The sequence below is a fragment of the Chiloscyllium plagiosum genome, unplaced genomic scaffold (assembly GCF_037043375.1).
Source record: "Chiloscyllium plagiosum isolate Xiang-an unplaced genomic scaffold, Cpla_swu_hap1 HiC_scaffold_43, whole genome shotgun sequence".
NCBI classification, from domain to species: Eukaryota; Metazoa; Chordata; class Chondrichthyes; order Orectolobiformes; family Hemiscylliidae; genus Chiloscyllium; species Chiloscyllium plagiosum.
This window is the reverse complement of record NW_028270181.1, coordinates 31,547,589-31,564,433: the sequence shown is the minus strand read 5'-3', so window position 1 is coordinate 31,564,433 and position 16,845 is coordinate 31,547,589. Positions and strand designations below refer to the sequence as shown.

The 16,845-nt window shown below is 42.5% G+C and overlaps 1 protein-coding gene across 1 annotated transcript in view; it reads right to left on the bottom strand.

Moving 5' to 3' along the window:
• The window catches only part of tm9sf3 (transmembrane 9 superfamily member 3), a 155,816-nt gene extending 140,493 nt beyond the window's left edge, over positions 1 to 15,323 (bottom strand). Inside the window, exon 1 of the mRNA XM_043678647.2 lies at positions 15,134 to 15,323. Coding sequence (XP_043534582.1) covers positions 15,134 to 15,220 — 87 coding nt within the window. The 5' untranslated portion in view covers positions 15,221 to 15,323. The remainder of the gene's footprint in view (positions 1 to 15,133) is intronic.
• Positions 15,324 to 16,845: the final 1,522 nt, after the last annotated feature.

Here is a 16,845-nt window from a genome sequence, read left to right as displayed (position 1 = left end):
TGGGAAAGACTGAGGTAGAAAAAGATTGAAGGGTAGTTCTGATAATTAATTATTGTATTTGCACAGTAGAGAGGATGACAAATTCAGGAAATCAAGGCGTAAATCAATTTGGGTATGAAGGATAGTTACTAAAGGCAAGAAGTCATTTTTAGGGGTAGCGTGCAGGCCTCCAAAAATAAGTATCTTTGATGAAGGGACTGAATGCATGGTTGTTGAATCTGTCATTGGCACAGGACAAATACAAGTCCAACATGAACCCTTTATGGTAAAATATTGGAGCAATAAACTCAGAGAACCTTAGACTTCTAGACAATACCGGACTGGCTGGGAAGAACAAAAATGCTTTCAGTGAGTTCAAAGGGAGCAATTCAGTTGCAGCCCAACAAGAAAATAGGAAGTGTAAGAAGGAACTTAAGAAAGCAATTAGAAGAACAAAAAAAGGGGGCATGAAAAAGGACTTGTGAACAAACTTAGGGAGAATCCTAAGATACTTTATATTAAAGGGAAGAGGTTAACCAGTGAAAGGATAGTGCCCATTTGGGACCAAGAGGCAATCGGTGTGTGAACCGCAGGATATCGGAAGGATGTTAAATGAATATTTCTCTTCGGTTCTCCTTTTCCAGAGTGAAAACTGAAGTATGGCATTCAGGAAAAGGCACTGTGAAGAACTTGCACATTTTGACATAGGAAGTGGGGAGGCACCAGATGTTATTACAGGCTTAAAAATGGACAAATCCCCTAGCCTGGACAAATTGTATCCCAGGGTGCTATGGAAGGTGAAGCAGGAAATTGCAGGGGCATTAACACAAATTTTTCTCTCCTCTCTGCCCATGGGTGGGGGGGGGGAGAGGGGGCGGGTGCCGCCAGAGGACTGGAAGATGTCTAATGTGGTTCTAGTTTTCAACAAAGGTGGTAGAGATGAACCAGGAAATTATAGACTGGTCAGTCTCACGTCAGCAGTAAGGAAACTACTGGAGAAAATTCTTAAGGACAGAATTAATATCTACTTGCGAAACATGGGTTAATTAGGGATAGTCAGCATGGCTTTGGCAGAGGGAGGTCATACCGAACAAATTTGTTAGAATTTTTCAAAAATCTGATCAAGTGTGTTGCTTGGGGAATTTCAGTTGATGTTGTTTATATAGATTTTAGCAAAGCTTTTGACAAGGTACCACATAGGACACTGATCAAGAAGCTGAAAGCAAACAGAGTTCAGGAAAACTTGGCAAGAGGGAGCAGAAGCTGGCTTAGTAATAGGACGTAAAGGGTAGTATTAGAAGGTTGTTTAAGTGACTGGAGACCAGTGTCCAGTAGCGTACCACAAGAATGAGTACTGGGACTTACCGTTTGTTCTGTAATGCATGGTTGCATTCTTTGCAAACCCACATTATAGAAAAATCACACTTTAGAAACAGCGCTTAAAGTTGGTGATGGAACTGCTTGACAGCCAACACACATTTTAAAAGTTTGAGTTTTACAGCCAAAACAACACATTTTAAAAAGGTTTGTGCTTTAGAAACAGTGTCCACAATTTGTCAATCACATTACAGCAAATTTGCATTAACAAAACACATTTTACAGTAGAACAACCTGTATATAAATGATACAGATGAAAATGTAGAGGGAATGTTAAGCAAGTTTGCACATGACACCAAGGATGGTAGGATGGTTATTAGTGAAGACGATGGTTGTAGATTATAGGAATATATAGATGGGTTGGTCAGATGGGCAGAGCAGTGGCATATGGTATATAACGCTGTTAAGTGGAAGGTGACACACTTGGGAAGAAACACAAGATGAGGGAGTATTTAATAAATGGCAGGTCACTGGATTGCTCAGAGGAACAGAGGGATCTTGGGGTAATTATTCACAGATCCCTGAAGTCTGTGAATAATTACCCCTATACATGTGAATAGGATAGTTAAGGCGGCAAATGGGACACTTTCTTTCATCAGTTATGGCATAGAGTATAACAGCAAGGAGGTAATGTCATTGTACAGAGCGTTGGTTAGGCCACAGCTGGAGTACTGTGTGCAGTCTGGACACCCCACTACAGGAACGATGTAGCACTCGAGAGATATACAGAGAAGGCTCATCAGAAAGTTGCCGGGATGGAGCAATTGAGATATAAGAGACAGACTTGGATCGTCTTCTTTAGAGCAGAAAAGGCTGAAGGAGGAAACGATTGAAGTGTAGAAGGTTATTAGGACAGGGGTCAATCACAGAGGGGTTGTAATTTTAGGGTAAGGGACAGGAGATTCAGAGGGGATTTGAGAAAAAAAAAACTTTTCACTCAGATTTTGGTGGGAATCTGGAATGCACTGCCTGGAAAGGTAGTGGAGACTGGAAACTTTACAAATGTATGACGACATTGTGGTGGTGCCTGTAACTGGTGCAGAGTGAGTGATCTCTTAGTCATCAGGAGTTAACTTGTATAGTCAATCGATTCTTGGAAGCTGAAATGGGGCCTGGTCCACCAGACTGGGGGTCAGTCACCTGGCTGTTGCAGCAGCTGGAGTATTGGTGGTGATGAGGTGGCGTTGGCAGCAGTGATATTCCAGGTCTGGTCAGCAGGGCTGCTTCAGTGTGCTTCTCCTTGCTGTTGCATCCTCAAGCAATGGCTTGGCTGCTGCAGAGTGTGGCAGCATCCCAGTAACTACTTAGGAAATGAAGAGCCATGTATAGAACAAAATAATGTAATTGGCCCTAAATTTTTGTTATAATGTATGTAACCAAAGTGGCAGTGAATTATGGCAGCTTCTATACATTTTACTGTAACTGCATAAATACATGTAACAAAAAATGTCTATTACTACTACAACCTTTTAAAAAATATCTGGATGAGCACTTGAAATATCATAACATTCAATGATATGGTATAAGTGCAGAAAATTGGAATTAGTGCACCTTTAGTGGTGGATATCGTTCGTGCAATTTGATGGGTCCAAGGGCCTTTTTTGTGCTGAGGGACCATATAACTCTGACTCTAAATGGGAAAGTTATTTGTGAAGAAGAGATAAAGAAGCTAAAAAGGTATTTACATAGGTTGAGCAGGAAAGCATCCAGATGGAATATAATGTCAGAAAATATGAAACTGACCACTTTAGTAGAAAAAGTAAAAAAAGTGCACCATCTAAATTGCGAAATATGCAGAGATTGGAGGTTCAAATATATCCTCATGGAAAGGTTGCAAAAGGTTGGTATGCATGTACAACAACTAATGAGGTAACCTAGTAGAATATACTGTTAATTACAAGGGGAACTGAATACAAAATTAGTAAGGTCATGTTTCACCTCCACAGGGTACTGGTGAGACCTCATCTGAGGTATGTGTACAACATTAGTGCCCTTATTTAAGGAAGGATGTAAGTGCAATGAAAGCATTTCAGTGATTCACAAAAATACCTGGAATGGGTGATTTATCTTATGGTGAAAATTTGAATAGTGAGTTCAGGAAAGAGAGAGACTACTTAATTGAAACATAAAACCCTGATGGTTTTAACATGTTACATAGCAAGAATGCAAATAACCAGGAAAGCTAATAGGATGTTATGCTTTATTGCAAGGGGAAACTGAATACCAGAATAGGGAGGCCATGTTTCAGTTATAGAAGGCATTAGTCAGACCACAACTGGAGTACTGTGCACGGTAATGGTGACTATATTTACAGAAGGATGTTAATGCATCGGAGGCAGTTCAGACAAGGTTTACTAGACTAATAGTTGGAATGAGCGGATTGACTTAGGAGGAAAGATTAGACAGCCTCTATCCTCTGGAGTTTAGCAGTCAGAGGGTGAATTAATTGAAATATTTAAGATCACGAGGAAACTTGATTGGGTGGATGTTGACTAACACCTTCCACCCCGACCTCAAATTTACCTGGACCGTCTCAGACTCCTCCCTACCCTTCCTAGACCTCTCCATTTCCATCTCGAGCGACCGAATCAACACGGACATTTACTATAAACTGACCGACTCCCACAGCTACCTCGACTACACCTCCTCCCACCCTGCCCCCTGTAAAAACGCCATCCCATATTCCTTCGTCTCCGCCGCATCTGCTCACAGGAGGACCAGTTCCAATCCGAACAACCCAGATGGCCTCCTTCTACAAAGACCGCAATTTCCCCCCAGACGTGGTCAACGATGTTCTCCACCGCATCTCCTCCACTTCCCGCTCCTCTGCCCTTGAGCCCTGCCCCTCCAATCACCACCAGGACAGAACCCCACTGGTCCTCACCTCCCACCCCACCAACCTCCATATACATCATATCAGATGTATCCATATACGTCGTCATTTCCGCCACATCCAAACGGACCCAACCACCAGGGATATATTCCCCTCCCCAATCAGCGTTCCGAAAAGACCACTCCCTCCGTGACTCCCTCATCAGGTCCACACCTACCTAACCTCCACTCCTGGCACCTTCCCCTGTAACCGCAAGAAATGCAAAACATGCACCCACACCTCTCCCCCCTTACTTCCCTCCAAGGACCCAAGGGATCCTTCCATATCCGCCACAACTTCACCTGCACCTCCACACACATCATTTACTGCATGCGCTGCTCCCGATGTGGCCTCCTCTATATTGGGGAGACAGGCTGCCTACTTGCGGAATGTTTCAGAGAACACCTCTGGGATATCCGGACCAACCAACCCAACCACCCCGTGGCTCAACACATCAACTCCCCCTCCCACTCCACCAAGAACATGCAGGTCCTTGGACTGCTCCATCGCCAGACCATAGCAACACGACGGCTGGAGGAAGAGCGCCTCATCTTCCACCTAGGAACCCTCCAACCACAAGGGATGGACTCAGATTTCTCTAGTTTCCTCATTTCCCCTACCCCCACCTTGTCTCAGTCCCAACCCTCGAACTCAGCACCACCTTCCTAACCTGCAATGTTCTTCCTGACCTTTCCGCCCCCAGCCCCACTCCGGCCTATCACCCTCAACTTAATCACCCTCATCTTAACCTCCTTCCACCTATCGCATTTCCAACGCCCCTCCCCCAAGTCCCTCCTCCCTACATTTTATCTTAGCCTGCTTGGCACACTTTTCTCATTCCTGAAGACGGGTTCATGCCTGAAACGTTGATTCTCCTGCTCCTTGGATGCTGCCTGACCTGCTGCGCTTTTCCAGCAACACATTTTCAGCTCTGATCTCCAGCATCTGCAGTCCTCACTTTCTCCTGGATATTGAAAGCATGGGTCCTTTTGTGGGATGACGTAGAACTAGGGGGTCACAGCTTAAAAACAAGTGGGGTGGGGAATCATTTAATTTTAAGAGTTAAGAGTCTTTGAAAATCCCTTCCTCAAAAGGCAACAGATGGAGAATTTTTAAATATATCTACAGCAGAAGTAGATAGATTCTTGACTACCAAGGGAATGAAAGAATATTAGGCATATGCAGGAATGTAGAACTGAAGTTAAAATCAAATCAGCTGTGATCTTATGAATGGCAAAGCAGACTCATAGGGCTCGTAGAGTGGTTGCCTAACTCTTGTTCCTTAGAACATAGGACATTATGACACAGTTCAGTACCCTTCAGCCCCCTTATTTGTACGTTCGTATCTATCCCTCAACGTGGGAGTTCTCGAATTAAGAATCGCTGTTGTACTGGTGAAGAGCAACCTTTCTGAACTGCTGCATTCCATGTGATCTAAGTAAACCCATAATGTCGTTGGGAAAGGTATTCAAGAATTTTGACTAAACAACACTGAAGAAACAGCGATATATTTTGAATCAGACGGCAACTTGCTCCTGTTAGGGTCATTCACTGCATAACTGTGCAGAACCACTGCTTACTCATGATAACGATACTCATGGTGTAAGTGTCCAGAGTCACTGTCTGTTCCAGGTAACCATGATGTGAAAGAGCCGGTGTTGGACAGGGGCGGGGGAGGAACAAAGTAAAAATCACACAACGCCAGGTTTAGTCCAACAGGTTTATTTGGAAACACTAGCTTTCAGAGCACTATTTCTTCATCAGGTGGTTGTGAAGCAGGACCGTAAAACAGTGTCATGCAAGCAAAATGATGCATTTAACAAATCTGTGTGTTATGGTCCTGCTTCACAACCACACGAAGAAACAGCGCTCCGAAAGCTGGTGCTTCCAAATAAACCTGTTGGACTATTATCTGGTGTTGTATGATTTTTAACTTATTCCAGGTAACAATCAGACACCATGTCACACTATATAGAGTACCTCAAACCAATTTTTAAATTGTCTGCTTCCTGTTCTGGAGGCATCTGTCCATTGAAGTTGTAAAATGTTGTTCACAAATATGTCATTAAGGTGCACATGCTGTTGGTCTGTATGAAGCTGGCACTGGACAGCAATGGCATCACGCACAAAATAGGCATAATTTCAGCGAGTCAGTATTACAGTGGAGCTTTATACATTGTTGAGGGCCAATGTTTGTGTATTAGGGAAAAAATGCAAAGCTAACTAAGGTTTGGATTCAATCTGCTTAAGCACATTCAACATGGTAATAAGTTGCTACAGTGCAGACACACTGGAATGGAGATGTAGCAACACAAATGAAGCCCTGGCTCAAATTAGGAGGAGATGATTGTGAACGGACTTTCCTGACAAAGTATTCAGGAAAGGCAAGGAAGGAAAGAAGTAAAAGATGGGAGACTTGGCACTTTCTGTAGAAGGAGCTGTTACAGCACTGGTAGGGATCACATACTCTGGCATACCAAGACAGAATCTATTGGTTAAAATAGATGAACCATTTCACTTCTGGGTGATAGCCACCATAGTGGGAAAGAGACAGAAGAGTAAATCTGCACGAAATTACAGGATTAGAGAAGTGCTAATGGAGAAATTTCATTATTCTAATGGGATAGTTTCAACAGAAGGAAAATAACTGTGTAAATGTATGGCAAAGCACTCTGGCAAGAAGAACATGAATAAAAGTGAAGGCAAAGTCTCCGTTTACAGAGTTACTACATATTTCAAAGAACTAGATTCTATCTGAAGGTAAAACAATTTATAAATCACCAACATATAACTGTATCAGTTAAAAATCTAACCCCCCCCCCCAGTCTCACTTAATTCCACCTCGAAACACACACACAGACTGAAGAAATTGCCGTTATGGGCAGAGTAAAATGCCGGGAAAGCATTTACATGGTGCCTGTCCACAGAGTTTGTCCTTTTGTCAACCAGAAATCTTCTTCTCAATCTTCCTGCTTCCATTATTTTCATTTGTTTGCAGGAAGCACAGGATGACTGGTTCACACTTATAAAACTCTCTGATATATTAATTGAAAGGTTACAACAACCGATGAGGGGAAACAAACAGGCTGTCTTCAGGCTTGAGATGCTTTTTATTGCAGAGCAATAACAGCTTCCTTCCTCTTCCAGAGTTCAAATAATTTCCGAACATTCACACCATAAGCTATTCAGCTACCTGGGAACCAATTACAGTTTGTCTTGATGACTGGTCTCTAGCCCACAGACCAATCAGCTACTCGTTGTCAGCCAAACTTTGATTTGTACACACCTCTTGGCTCCAGCTAATCTGCAACTCGACCTTCTCTCACTGCTTAAACAAGCAATTGTGTAAACAGCACTTACAATGAATATCAGGAAACCTGTTTTTTAAAAATCTTTCAACAATCCTTGGCTTCTAAACCAGTTCATGCAATTTTACCACATAATCAAAAATACAGAAAAATAAACAAACTTTACACCGTTTAACAATAAATTATACCTATTCAAATCAAGAGATTAGACTAAGTATTTTCTCACAAAGAATTGAAGGACTTTGGAACTTTCTTCCTTGAAAGGCTCTGAAAGCAGAGTCTACGAATATTTTTAAGGAATAGATAGATAAATTCTTGATGAGTAAGACAGAATGTCCATTGGGGTAGACAGAAATGTGAAGTGATCAGATCAGTTAACAATTTACTGAATAGTGGAACAGTCTCAAGAGGCTGAATGGCCTACTCAAGTTCCCAATTCAGATTAACTAAACTCTTGACTTTCATTCTTTGGCACTTGTACCACGGCTATCAGTCCTATGTCATAACAAAGGAAAATTGCTCATTTCCCTCTCGATTTAAAATGAGAAATTGTCATCAGATCACAAGCAGATGTCAATATTGGGGAAAAGCATGCCAGCAGAGCAGATCCATGTCACAAACTGCACAGGTCAGGTGCTGCTTTAACAATCCCCTATACTGATTAACTAATACCATGAATTAATCGTTATTCACACAGGAGTTTGAATTTGCTCTCAAGTTTCTTGGGTGCTCTGATCACAGAGCTTCAGTTCTACTTGATGATTTGAAATCAATGACCATTTGCCCCGTGAAACCCTGCATTGTTAAGGTCTATACAAAGTTGATTAAACTGCAAGAAATAGATTTTGAAAAATACATTTTGACCCATTTATCATAGTTTTGTATTTCAGTAACATGTTTTAACTATGAAGTGTTTTAGTGGCTCCAGCTGTGTTAGGCCTCACTGTATCCAAAGTGCCTACAGAAAGGTTTGCCTTTCAAAACTAAATGGTACAATTTTAAATGAGAGCTGGAGGCTCACATACACAGGTTTGACAGCAGCGGGATAAGCTAGTGAGGCTGCTGAAACAGCAAACAGAATCCTCAGGCAGCAAACACAAAGGCAAGAAAATATTGCATCTTGCTGCCTCTCTCTCACTCTCCTCCTTGTAAGATGCATTGTACAAACAGAATTACACCTTTATTCAAGACGTTAGTCACGTGCTTTTATATCCCAAATGGCTCAGCCTCAAATTTTGTTTGATAATGTACCTTGGGACATCTTAGGAGTATAAGGTGCTTTGCAAATGTAAACTAGTCTTGTAAATTTCTGTACATCACTGCTTATGCTTCAGAGTAAAGTGTACAATTCTGGACGCCATTCATTTGAGAAGGTTCATTGCCTTAGTGGTATCAGTCATGAGGAAGTTTAGCTACCCAAATGAACAGAGAAGCTGGATTTGCTCTCAATATAGCAGAAGAGAGACTTAAATGGGGCGTTCAATACTGTTGAAAGTTAGGAGATTTATATCAATAGCACAAAGGGCACATTGGTCTGTAACAGAAGAACAAGTATGAAAATTAGGAGTAACAATTTTACAATGAACTGATGTGATATGAAATGCACTGTCTAAAAGAGCAGAAATAAATCCATTCATAACTTTAAAAATGAACTTGAGCATCTATCTGAAAAAAAAACAATGCTGTTGGGAGCAAACCAGAGCATTGGAACTAACTTGAGCCTTCAGCTCATTAAACTGAATTCTTTCAGACAATCCCCACAACTTGCGTGGAGGTGGTGAGGATAGTCCAGAAACCGAGGCTAATGTTGAGGATATGAGTCAAATTCTAACACTTCTGATTATGAAATTATCATGTAAACACTGCTGAGTGATTTAAAACCCATCTGGTTCACTAATTTCTAAGGGTAGGAAATCTACCATTTTTACCTTAACTGGCCTACTTTTGATTCCAGATCTAGTAATGTGGCTGACTCTTAACTGCCCTCGCCATTCACTGAGTTGCCAAAACTGCTGCAAAGTCTAAAGAAAGGAATGAAAATCAGACAGACCACCGCATTGATCTCGGCCCTGTTGATCCTGCAAAGTCGTCCTTACTAACATCTGAGAGCTTGCATAAAAATTGGGAGTTGTCCCACAGATTAGTCAAGCAACAGCCTGACAGTCACACTCACTGAATCATATCTCAATGTCCTAAACACCACAATTCCTGGTCTTCACCTGCCCTAGAGGTGTTCGCTCAGTTGTTTATAGTTTAGGAGGATGATACTCAACATTAACTCAGAACCCCACAAAGTCTCATAGCATCAGGTCAAATATAGGCAAGAAAACATCCTACTGAGTATCACCTAGTCTATGATCCTCCACCCAACAAGAGAGCAAACATTTGACCTTGGCCCCAGTATTCTATCACTGATGCACCTGTCCATGACAGTTTGGTCAGAATGCAGAGATAATATATTATGCATATCCTGCATTGTGCAGTGTGGCACTAACACAATGTTAAATAGGACAGATTTTGAATAGATCTAGCAACATAAAACACCATATCTATGAGGCATTGCATGCCATCAGCAGCAGTAGACCCGACAAGCAGGAAGCTGGAAGAACATAGCAAGTCAGGCTGCACCAGGAGGTAGAGAAGTCAACGTTTCAAATATAAACCTTCTTCAGGACTAGGATCAGGTGTAAGGGGAGCCACAGATAGAGTGGGGTGCAGACTGGTGAAGTGGGGATAGGTCAACACAGGTAGAGGGTATGACTTGGTCGGTCGATGGTAGCAATGAACCTGGTTGGTGGCAAGAAGGGTCAATGAGAGGAATGGAAGGGAGGGGACATCCATCAACAGCAGTAGAACCACATTTTATAATCTCATGGCTTGCATATCTCCACAATCTACCATGATCATCAAGCCAGGTGTTGAACTCTAGTTCAATGAAGAGCGCAGCGTCAGGTGTATCTAAAAACAAGGCAACTACTTTGTAAAGCTAGAACACAAGACTGCTTGCATGCAAAACAGAAGCAGCTTGCAACAGGCATGGCTAAGTGATCTCACAAACAATGCATCATATTAGGTCCTGCTGTCCTGTCACATCCTTGAGGTTGGAAGAGCAAAGTAAGCCAGGCAGTATCAGGAGGTGAAGTTGTCCATGTTTTGGGTATAACTCTTCTTCCTGTCATCAATGGTGGTGGACAATTAAACAACTCACTGGAGGTGGGGGCTCGAAAAATATCCCATACTCAATGTCAGGATCAATGAACTTAAAGTCAATGCTCAATGAATTACCACCTTAAATTTGCATATTAACAGAATTAAGGCTGTGGATTGACTTTTTAAATTCACCAATGTCACACAGTCAAAACAAGCCCATCTAAACCTCCAGTCCCACAACATTTTAAGCAGGAAAAAAATAGAGTGAATAAAATTAAAAGGACAAATTGTTCAGTTGCTTCCTATGGACGAGTTTAAATATTCTGCTCCAAGATACACTCTTGTTCAACTTTTAGAAATTATTTGTTCTATAAACAGGTTGCATTCCACCTCTCCTTAAAACAGCTGCATTCCAAGCAGTCTCATACTCAGGTCACACATTTTATTTTCACCAATCTCCAAAAAATGAAATCCATCCAGACTATAATGCAAATTAAAAGCAACTGCTGTGCTGAGTAGATCATTAGATTATTTGGAAATCAAATCTGATTTTGCTCATTTCTTCCCTCCTCTGCATAATTCAAACTGAAACTGCAAGAGTACTCAGGGAGTTGTTAGAAGTGTTTTACTGAAGACAATGTTCAACCAAAGACTATCTGCTGTTCCACTGGTGCAAATTGATTTTAAAAATTTCACAGCCCTACTAAAAGCAGGATACTCTTCAAACCAATATTCATCTCCATCATAAATAGCACAGCTACTTGAAATCTGAAAAAACAAAATTTCTTATACCATGATTCCTACCCCCATTGTACATTTTTTGAAAAAGCAATGGTCTACACAATTCTCTTCCCTTGCTCTAGTTTTTCCTAGAAGCTCTTCATTGTAATATCTTCTACTCATGAGTTATATCTGAAACATTTACTTCTATGTTTTCAAGAGATGCTGCTTGATCTACTCAGAGTTGACACAGTAGAGACCAACTCGCAAGTACTTATTTGCAGGACATCTTGTGTTCAAAACGATAGTGTTGTATATACCGGCATAAAACTGACAAATGTTTGAACATTTGGGACACAGTAATCTTTTTCTTGAAATTGAGTTTTGCTTTCTTTCTTTATCGTCAGACTTTTGAGGCTTCTGGAAGATATTCATAGTATCCCTACAGTGTGGAAACAGGCCATTTGGCCTAATAACTCCACACTGACCCTCCAAAGAGTAGCCCACCCAGACTCATTCCCCTGACTACATTTACCCCTGACTAATACATCTAACTGATACATTCCTGAACACAATGGGCAATTCACGTAACCTGGTCATCTTTGAATTGTGGGAGGAAAGCCACGCAGACACAGATAGAATGTGCAGACTCCACATAGACAGTTGCCTGAGGCGAATCGAACCCAGCTCCCTGGAGCTGTGAGCCAGGGGTGCTAAACACTGAGCCACCACGCTACCCCTCAGAATCTCTTCTTGAAATTAAGGTTCACTTAAAACAGCTGCATTCCAAGCAGTCTCATACTCAGGTCACACATTTTATTTTCACCAATCTCCAAAAAATGAAATCCATCCAGACTATAATGCAAATTAAAAGCAACTACTGTGATTTTTTCAGTCAAGGACCGCAAATTATGAAACTCTCTTGCCCAACTTTAATAACCTTACACAGCTCAAGTTTAAGCTTAACATCACCTAAAAGCAATTCTGATTTACCTGGTCTTTTAAGCACATTTCCTCAGCCTAATGTCCTAAACTATGTACATACTAGCTCAAAAGAACTCCCTCTTTTTCACATTCCATCCATTTATTTGTGCTGAATTTGACACTATTTACCTTGATTACAAGATAATTCTACAATACACCATACAGCTATTACAAAGATTACTGCTCTGCTTTTTAGGTTATCAAAATATCTTATCACCAGCACAGCACCCCTACTAAACAGTGCCTGGTTGTTTAAAATAAATTGCTTCTAAACATATAATTTGCAAGACAAAATGTAACAGTTTATCGAATACCTTCAATGTAAATAGAACAGGAATGACAAGTAAACAGACATTTCAAGGTTCTGGATGCATTATCAATTACCACTGATAAACAACTCTGGTAGTTCATTAGCACCAGCTCAGTTCTAGCTCCAGATCTAACTTGCTATTTTATATATTACCAAACATTTCTGAGCTCTGGTACAAAAACCAAGAAATAAATAAAGTAGTAATATAAACCGAAATATTCCATGATTAGTACACAGTGGAATTATTTCACACATAATAAAAACAATAATATAGTGGGACTGGACAACTATAATTAGTTACTGCTGAGAGTGTGTAATCTTCCCAGAAGCATTTTATAAAAGATTGCAGATAAAAGTACAACTTCCAAATAAAACCAGACATCCGATGAACATTTGGCAGCACAACTGTGAAATACCCTTTTCTCTCTTGATTCAACGTAGATTTTAGCATTATATTTTACTTGTAATCTACCCATTACATGTTCAAGGCACAACAACTTGAACTATCACTGCCACTAACTTAAAATATAATACAACATGATAGTGCTCTCTTTAATATTGAAAGAATCCCAAGACCACAACACAATAAGTCTCTTTACCTCAAGTTCCAATGACTTGCTGCTCAGTGTTCTGGAATACAGTGAACCTGTCTGGCTCAGGTATTAGACTGCAATGGTTACAGAAGGATGAACCTGATTCCAATTTTGCACCATCAGGTGTATTATCGAGTTTGAAGCTCAGCCCAAATGGATAGAAAGCAAGTTTGCTGTTTTCTAGTTGAAAGGTTTCTAATTAAAACGCATTTGGGAAAACACCTATCCAATTTCCTGAGGATATTGTTCTACAGGACAAACTTACACCTCAGTACTAAATCAGCAATCGCACTTGGCCACAGGATCGGCTTAGATATGAAAGAATATTGCAATGAAGCAAAGTGATACTTTGAAGTTGGGATGAAATGGAAGGGAGCAGTACTCTGCAGTAACTTGACCTGGCAGAGCTGAAAGGCAACAGTGAGTGCCAAAACAGACGTTTGTTAATGTCATTTAGTACGAGGACAAAGTACACAAAATTGTTCATGTTGCTGTCAGAATTTCACATCCTGCGATTTCAAAAACAGAATAAGGCATTGAGTGCAAAAGATTTATCTTGTACATCAAAACTTAATTTACTGGAAGTTTTACAGACTGCTATTACTGGATAGTGATCAATTTGGAATAGTGATTTATATTGAATGTGGAGAGTATAACCATATATTTCAATGGCAGGACAGTCTCTGTTCATTGCTTCTTTACTTGAGATCAGGTTGATAAATTCACTGCTCACTATTCATCATCTATCAATCAGGTCCTGTGCTATCTCTAATTTTTTTTTCTGTTTAAGATTGCAATTAAGCAACGGTTCTCAGACTTTGCAGAATTTTTTTGCAACGGAATTGAGGCAAACAACTATTAATAACATATTCAACTTGAAAGAAACACAAAGATTCATAGAACTTTATCCTCCCAAATATCTCAACAGGAGGTAATGGATAGGAACAAAGACTCAGAGCAGGGGTTAATCTCCCTCTTATAACCCACAAGGACTGAAATCTGCATTAAACATGGAATTTCATGATCTGTAATACTTGGAAGATCATTGCTGTATTTCAGAACCTTTTCATTACAAATCAGATTATAACTTTCATCTCCTACTTGCTCATACCTTGGGACCTGTCAAGCCTGGCCATGAATGCTTAGACTGGATTTTCTTACAAAGAGAAAGCATGTTCATAAAGTTATTTCAAATGCTATCACGATAAGCACAAGAACAACTAATAAAAATAAATGTGTTTGGTTACTTGCAGCTGTCACAACCAATGTGAACACAATTCCATCCTGTCCTTATGTACAGTTCAGAGAATCAGGAATAAGGCTCCATCTGTCTGAACTACTAACAGAAATAGCGATAACAGTCAACCAAGCACACCCAAAAGTCAATTATTTCACACTTTACAACACAGATTAATACTGGAAGCCGGAGCAAGGAAATTAAAAGGTTGTTGTTATCAGTAACATTACTGCCTCACTGTTAAAGCACAATCTCAAAGCGTTCAGACTCTTGCCACAACTACACAACATAGATCCCCGGCCCGTTGTCACACGCGAGGCCCAGGCCGCAGGCCAAGTCCGGCTGGGGAGCGAGAGGCAGCCGGTGCAAGGTCAGCGCCGGGAAGGGGAATCCATCAACACGGGCCCAGGCATTAACTCCAGGCCGGGGCCTGGTCGAGGCCGGCCGCCGCTGCTGCGGTACACGATCCGGGCCCTCGGCCGCCACCAACACCGGAACCCGCCTAATCAGGGCCCGCACCCAGATGGGAGACACGGGCCCTCACCCTCGGCTCTGGGACGCCCGCCCGCCGGTATTTTCCTCACCCTCCCCCTCACCGCTTACCGTATGATCGTGTTCGTCGGCTCGGGCCCTCAGGATGCCGATGGTGAGGCCGACACAGGCCAACAGTAGGAGTTTGCAGGGGGCCATGTCGTGTGGGCTCTGGCTCCGAGCGCCGCTGTCGCCGGGTGCTCACCGCACTCACAGGCTCCGGCCCCGCCTCGCACTGCTCGGCCTCAGGGGGCGCGCGCCACCAGCCCGCCGTTCCGGCAGCGCCACGTCATCGGCGGCTCCACGGAGCACGCCGCAGCGTTGGGAGAGGGCGGGGTGAGCGCGCCGGGGCGGAGCCACGAGCTTCAGGGGGCGGGGTCACGCGGCACCGTGGGCGGGCTCAAATGACTCGGTGGGCGCGGCCAATTGCGTGAGGGACGGGTCCACGCGACAATGGGCGAGGTCTGCAGCGCCAGGTTTTACGTGCAACGGAAGCGTCAATAGACGAGGCCATGACCCTCAGGGGTAAGGTTGGGTTTAACCAGCCCGGGGGTGGACCAACGGCCGGTTGTGGGCCAGGCGATCAGCGCCAGGGGCGGGACAATGAGATTCAACCAACGGGCGGGACCATTAAAGCCCAAGGGCGGGGCCAACAGTATTGGGGCGGGGAAAGCAGGCCATGGGCAGGGCCATATCGCTGTGGGCGGGGCCATGATATTACTGGCGGCGGGGCCGCGTCACCGGGGCGGGGCCATATCACCGGGGGCGTGGCAATCAGCACTTGGGGCGGTGCTACCTGCTGGGGGCGGAGCTAGTGAGACGGGGGCGGGGCCAATGGGAGGGTAAGGGCCTTTGGAAATGCAGAAAGGTTCACTGGACTGATCCTTTGGATTGAGGGTTTCACAGACTCATATAGTCTATAGCTCAGTGAAAGGCCCTTCGAGTAATGTGTCAATCAGAAAAAAAACACCTAACTATTCCAATTACAATTTTCAGCACTTAGCCCATAGTGTTGTAAAGTGCACATATAAATACTTCCTAATTGTTCTGAGGGTTTCAGTTTTCTGATAAAGAAACGATGTAAACACTGGAACAGTGAATATTGGCATGACTGAACCTGACCACACAGTAGATCCTAAGCTATTACCCCCTTGTGATTCCAATTATAAATAGTAGAAAGGCAGACGTTAGAGATGTTTCTCACTCCAAGGGTCATGAGTACTTGAAACTCTCTACCCCAGGGAGTGGCAAAGGTAATGCTACTGAATTATTTTTAATTAGACCATGGAATGTGCGAGTTGTTAGCTGAACCACCGTTTATTGCCTGTCCCCAATTGCACTTGAGAAGGTGATGGTGGTGAGTTGCTTTCTTAAACTGCTACAGTCCATGTGCTGCAAGCAGACCCACAGTCATTTTAGGAAGGAAGTTCCAGGATTTTGACTTAGTGACACCAAAGGAATGGCTGTACATTTCCAAATCACGATGGCAAGTCGCTTGGAAGTGAACTTGCAGGTGATGCATTCCCATGTATCTCCTACTGTTGTTCTTTGAAGCGGTCATGAGTTTGGAAAAAGTTAAAATCACTCAACACCAATATTCCAATCTTGAGTCAGACTGGTTCTATTTCCAAAGTAGCTATGGGAGTGAAGAGACTGCCAGACATCTCTTGCTGAAATGTACCTTTGAAAAGAAGGTCTGGGAGTAATGCAGGGATTTTTGTGGGGTCTGTTGCAAGCAGATTCGTGACATGGGACTGTGTTCTACAGGCTGTTCCCTGGGATGC